Here is a 6,762-nt window from a genome sequence, read left to right as displayed (position 1 = left end):
TATTTTACGGCGTCCCGACTTATAAAACGGTGTTTTTGCGTGAATTTTAAACCAGATGCATGGTAAATGTAGAGATTTGTGGCACTTTTGGCTTGCCATACAGCAGGATCGAGCCTGTAATGAGCATGCGTGGTTTTGCTGTCTGGAGTAGTTGTGCACGGACCACGTTACTGTCGATCGTTTTAGGCTTCTGTCATATTTCATGTCTAAAGCTCGCTAGCTTGACCACAGGCAATGCAGCCAGAAGCACTTCCGCCGTGTTTTGGGGTCATATCTGAGCCTCTAACTGCTCAGTAACTGCTCCAGGATGATCTGCAGCAGGATGAGAGGCTAACAACAGACATGTGGACACCGCAGGGCGAACACCAGCAGCAGGCAGCAGTGGGAGAGATTTCCGGAGCAGCTAACAAAGAGGAGCGGTCTCGTTTGGAACAAAATAAGCTGCATCACAAAACCGTGGAGGCTGTTTTCAACCCCCGAGTTCTGATGCACAGATTAGGTTTGTATGTTTTCACGTCAGTTTCAGTTTAGAAACAGTTTCCAGGAGACTAACGGATGTAGCTTCCTAACAGGAAGCTATTGTCTGTGTTAGCAGCTTAGCTTGCTGACTGATGGGTCCTGACCGGGTCATTTAAACAAAAACAACTAGGTCTCCTTTTAATCACTCATTTACATATTAAAGTTTAATCATTAGTTTTTAAAAGTAAACTAAAAGCTAAAACAACAACATAAGCTTTTTGCCCCAGGACTTTGAACTTGCACAACAGTCTCGTTTAAGCTAAATAGTGCTGGCGTTTATAATACTTTGTCTGTAAATAGTCATTTTTTTCTAAATAATCAAAGAGATTTTTTCAAAGCTGTTTTGTACTTGTGTCTGTGCTGTAAAATACAAGAAACCAAGAGGGGATACAGTAATTTATGTCTAGTTCAGGTTAAATTTAATTCAGTTTATTTGTATAGTGCCAATTCACAACAAACACTGTCTCAAACCACTTTACAAAAGAAAAACAATTCAACCCAATTATTATAATTAGACATATTCAAAGTTAATTACATACATTCCTATATGATCCTTGTTCTTCAGTATTTTCCTCACTGAAGTCACTTATCTGTTTTGATCTGAATCCTAACTTGGAGTTCAAGGCTATTTCTGCTATTAATAAATCTAGAATAAAATACATCTAACATTATCAAAATAGATGGCATTATTTTTAACAGAAGACACTTTCTTTAGCATGAGACCTATGTATATTACATGAAAAAATATTTTAAAAGTTTGAAAGGACACAGTGTTTTTTCAGATAATCTGTCTTTAGTTAAGAATAATTTGGTAGGTTTGAGTAGTAGAAGTGTTTTATATTATAAAGATGTTTCTTTAATAGCTTAAAAGCAGTGAAATAGGCCTTTGCTCAAGCTTCAATGGGTGTTTTTCAAATGACGTCACGGTCACGTGACCGCACTTTGCGATTGCCATCTTGGGTGGCAGCTGCAGCCTGTTTTCATTGTTTTAGCGTGATCAGTGAAGCAAAACTCTTGACCAGTCAATTTAAATATGGGGAAAACGTCCTTAATTGTGGTTTGTGCTGTGCGTGGTGGTCAAGACCAATGTTCATTTAGTCGTCTGCCAGCCGTGATAGAAAATCAGTGTGAGAAAACTACAACACTGCGTACACAACCCCGATTACTGTCGGTGAATCAGATATTCAGGGCGGATTTGGACGGCTTGAATCTCACTCATGCCCGAGTGTGCAGTGCACATTTTGTGACAGATAAATAAATAATGTTCATCTACATGTATTGTAATAATATTCCGGAAATTAGTCTGCTAAGACAGTGAGCTGATCCGTTGATTTTAAGCTGGGTGGCAGCACTGTGACCTACTTCAGTAAGCTGCGCTCTCACACCTTGACCAGCTAGATGTAGGCTGCAATTTACCTTTACTGTTATACTGTAAAAGTATTATCTAGTAATATAACTATTATGTAAGTATCCTATAAAAGGCAATATTAAACTTACTATGAATTTTTGCTTATGTTGTGGCTATGAAAAAATAGTTGCATACTTGTCTAAAAATTATGTGCGGCCAATTGTCCGTATTTGCGCTAAACAAACCAACATATGTATCCACCTTGCTTCTTGAGGTACATGGCCATATCGGGAGGCTGTAACGACTATAGATACCTACCCATGGTGGGAAAAGTATGCATTGTTGCAATGTTGCGAAAGGCTTGAAGCAATAAGGAGACACCCAAGATGGCGGATTCGAAGTGAGGTTGTAACTTTGGTGTTGTCAATGAAAACCCTCCATTGAGTAGTAATTTCAGCATCCTGTCATCCATTTATGTTTTATATTTTACCAGTTTTTTTAATCTAGAGTTTGAATAAAGGATAGAAATTTAAAAAATATATATATTTTATAAAAACATTAGACAGTAGCTGTGAGCAGATAATGGTCAGCTGCAGACTTGTGTGATCTTAGCTTTGAGATGCGTCATTACAGTCCAGTGAGGTTGTATTAAGAGAGGAGTTGAGGAGGAGCCAGGGCCAAAAGATATAACAGGATTACTTTAGCCTCCCCTTACCTTTTACCAAGCTGCCAGGACTTTTTAATGCCATGATAACCCTGCAGAACCAGCTGGGTTTTCTCTCAAGTAGTGTTACCATACAGTCATAACTGTGCATATCAATGTGGGAGGGATTGTTATTGGCAAGGATGCCCCACAGCCTGTAAAGTAATGTGATGTAATTTGTATGTAAAACAAACACAAAAAAAACAACAGACTTGACTGCTGCTCAGTCTATGGCTGTTGTCAGACTCAGAGTGCAGAGAGCCAGAGAAGGCTGTGTGCAGCAAGATGAAACACTGGATAAATACAAGAGGGAGAGGGAAGCCATGGAGTTGTATCAAACTGAAGAGTATGAGCATGTGAGGATAAGTTAACACTACAGAATGCTAACTTTCTATAGTGGTCAAACGAAATAAGTCCAGCATACAACGATTTAACAGTTAAAGATATTGGATATTAAAATATGTTTAAACTCCTGTTTTTGTTACCAAACATCCAACAAAAATCCATTCCAGATATGATTGTTGCACATTACCAAAAGTTAGGTCAGCCAGACAGAATGCACCTTTCAGGCTACATCACTGAAACCTGTTGTCTATTTTGAACTTTCACAGCATACTTCTGCAATAAACATACAACCACCAAACCATCATTACAGATAATTTTGTTTTTTCACTTCATAAGCCAAGATCTCAGGTTGTTTGTTAATGAATTGATTTTAAACATTCTGCTATTGGTCCATAAAGTATGAAGTTGTCTTGGGCTAAAGTTGGAGTCTTTTGGAAACCTTCAGAGACATTCTTTCTTGGTTTTCCCAAGACCTGTACTAAACAAGGAGAGGTAACATTTAGTTTGTATGCTCCGTAAATGTGGAACAAACTCTATGAAATGATGTGTAGAAACTGCTGGCTCCTTTAAATCAGTACTAAACGATTTCTGTTTCCACTTGCTTTTAAATGAAACACTGAGCATTCAAATTGCTTCAGTAACAACAACACAGTCAAAACAGAGATCAAACAAAATGGTATTGCATGAGTCATTTTTTAACTCAAAAACTTAACACAATCACAGTTGATTAAAATGTACATAATGTGTTTCTGTACAACCTGCAGATGTTCAGCAGATGCTGTTGGTTAAAGATGATGCTCCAAAAGACCAGAGTTCTGGTGTTGACCTCCAGGACCCAAAGCCCTTCCACATAAAGGAGGAACAGGAGGAGGTCTGCACCAGTCTGGAGGTAGAGCAACTCCGTAGGAGGGAGACCAATGTCATCAGATTTCCAGTCCTTGATTCTCCCATAAAGACCGAGGATGATGAAGAGTTCCCTCTATTCTCACAGCTTCAACAACCTATAAAGGTAGACAGATATTTTCCCAAAAAAGATGGTGGCGCAGCAGAATTAACAAGGAATCAAGACTGTGGAGATGCTACCAACTCCTCGGGAACTGAAGTACATGGAGATGATGAAGAGGATGATGATACAGAACAGAAGCCTTTTTGCTGTGATCTTTGTGGAAAAAGATTTGATAAAAAATACATATTAAACAGACACAAGAGGATCCACACAGTCGAGAAACCTTTCTGTTGTGATGTTTGTGGGCGCAGATTTAACCTAAAGAAATATTTAAACGACCACATGAGAACCCACACAGCCGAGAAACGTTTTTGTTGTGATCTTTGTGGAAAAACATTTAGCCATAAAGTAACATTAACCAGACATGCATTAATACACACAAGTGAAAAACCATTTTGCTGTGAAATTTGTGGAAAAAAATTTAATCTAAAGTCAACATTAACCTATCATAAGAGGATTCACACAGGTGAGAAACCGTTTTGTTGTCATCAATGTGGGAAAAGATTTAATCATAGTTCACACTTGAGCAGACACAGGAGGATCCACATAGATGAGAAACCTTATGGTTGTCATGTTTGTGAACAAAACTTTAATGAAAAATCCATGTTAGATGCACACATAAGAATCCACACAGGACAGAAACCTTTTCCCTGTGATATTTGTGGAAATGAATTTCGCATAAAGAAATATTTAAATGAACACATGAAAACCCACACAGGTGAGAAACGTTTTTGTTGTGATCTTTGTGGAAAAACATTTTGCCATAAAGTAACATTAAACAGACATTCGATAATACACACAGGTGAAAAACCCTTTCGTTGTGATATTTGTGGAAAAATATTTAATCTGAAATCAACATTAAACAGTCACAGGAGGATCCACACGGGTGAGAAACCCTTTTGTTGTGATCATTGTGGAAAAAGATTTAATCATTCCTCACACTTGAGCAGGCATAGGCGGATCCATACAGACGAAAAACCATATGGCTGTCATGTTTGTAGACAAAACTTTAATCAGAAATCATCGTTAAATGCACACATTAAAATCCACACAGGGCAGAAGCTTTTCTCCTGTGATATTTGTGGACACAGATTTTGTCTAAAGAGATTTTTAAATGAACACATGAGAACCCACCCAGGCGAGAAACCTTTATGTTGTGATATTTGTGGAAAACGACTTAGTCAAAAACCAACATTAAGACAACACAGGAAGATCCACACAGATGAGAAACCTTATGGCTGTCATGTTTGTGGACATACATTTAATCAAAAATCATCATTTAAAAACATGTAAGAACCCACACAGGACAGAAACGTTTCCCCTGTGATATTTGTGGAAAAAGATTAAATCAAAAACAAACATTAAACAAACACTTGAGCATTCACATTGAAGGGAAAACGTCAGCAATGAAAAATCAGTAACACTTGTGGGTGCTCAGTAGTGGACACTGAAATAAACCTGCACAATTGCAGAGTTGTGAAATATTTTTGTTAACATAAAATGTTTTACCTGTTTGGAATGAGCCTATAAGCGTAAGAGAAATGACTATACCTGACCCCTTACCACAAATGCAGTTATAATCATAAGAAAGACTTTTCCCTTTTTTTAAAACCTTTTTTTTTTTTTCGGTCTAAACGCAGTTGTATAAAAACATCATATTCACATAACCTCGGGGAGCTGGCTAGAGGGCGGTTTTCTGTCTAAGGTGCTAAAGCTAGTTGCCTGAACACACAAGTAGCCCAAACTTTTTTTTTTTTTAACATGGCATTGATTTCGTCTGTTGTTTTGTTTCTAACTTCTAGCACATCTGTATTTCAGCTAGCATACTTTTGGTCACACACATCCAGATATACGCTTTATTGTGATATTGCTGCAATGAGAATGATTTTGTTTTGCAAATGAGCTTTTGTTTTTGTAGTTTTATTTGAAATGTATAAGTTTATTGAAAGTCAGCGATAAGTGAGTCAAGTATTTTAACTGTAAAGTTTTGGAATTGTTAATAAATTTTGATGTAATTTAAAGAAAAATTGTTCATTCTTACTTGTTCTCAGTTATTGCTGATTGAACAAGTATTGCTTGCCTTCACTCCTATTTTCATTGCTCTATAAAACCACTCCTCATCCAGGCTGATTTTATACAGTAAATATTTGAATCCACACTCTCATTTTTTTTTTATCTTGGTTTTAGGCCCAAATTTGGCACCAAAACCTGGCCTAAATACATTTATCTGTTTCAGTTCAAAATGCAAACTGGAAGTCATATAGCCAGATTTGGGTTGCGAAATATTTCTGTTTTGGCTCACAATTGTCATTCAAGGGTGGACTATGGGGGAGCCATACTGCCAAAAACCACGAGCTTACAATTTCCAGTTAGGAGCAGGAGTTCATATCTTTGTGCTCAAAACTTGCAATGCTTGCACTCAAAACTTCTGCTGTTGTCTCTCAAATCTTTGTTTTCACGCTCAGATTTAACACTTCTTGCGCAGACATTTTCTCATGCTTACATTCTTCTCCACACATGCAAACTTTCTCTCTACACAGATCGAAGCTGCATTTTTTCTTCCCTGCTTACAGTTTTTTTTTTATTTGCTGTCAATCAGATTGAAGTAGTATCATCACGTAGCAATCACTCCAGCCGATAGAATGACGATGTACAACTGGTCAAAGCCTTAGTCCGGGTGCGCTTGTCTCCTTCTGCTGAGTGTGCTTGTGTGGCCACAGTAGATTGCTACATCTCTTCTGGTGCTGCCCACTGCATGCAGGGAAAAAAAACTTCAGCTTTCTGCTGTGCGTTGCAATAGTCAAAATAACTGTTTGTTTTTGTCAATTTAACAGTTTTCTA

At 37.7% G+C, this 6,762-nt stretch overlaps 1 protein-coding gene across 1 annotated transcript; it reads left to right on the top strand.

Annotated features, from left to right (window-relative positions):
* On the top strand, positions 1–5,942 carry LOC124868359 (gastrula zinc finger protein XlCGF26.1-like). Its single transcript, XM_047365551.1, has 2 exons — positions 1–499; positions 3,680–5,942. The coding sequence occupies exons 1-2, from the start codon at positions 343–345 to the stop codon at positions 5,212–5,214; spliced, it is 1,692 nt and encodes a 563-aa protein (XP_047221507.1). The 5' UTR covers positions 1–342; the 3' UTR covers positions 5,215–5,942.
* The last annotated feature ends 820 nt before the right edge of the window (positions 5,943–6,762 follow it).

Source organism: Girardinichthys multiradiatus, chromosome 5 (genome assembly GCF_021462225.1).
Source record: "Girardinichthys multiradiatus isolate DD_20200921_A chromosome 5, DD_fGirMul_XY1, whole genome shotgun sequence".
Taxonomy (NCBI): Eukaryota; Metazoa; Chordata; class Actinopteri; order Cyprinodontiformes; family Goodeidae; genus Girardinichthys; species Girardinichthys multiradiatus.
The sequence above is the reverse complement of the archived record's forward strand: the minus strand, read 5'-3'. Positions and strand labels throughout refer to the sequence as shown.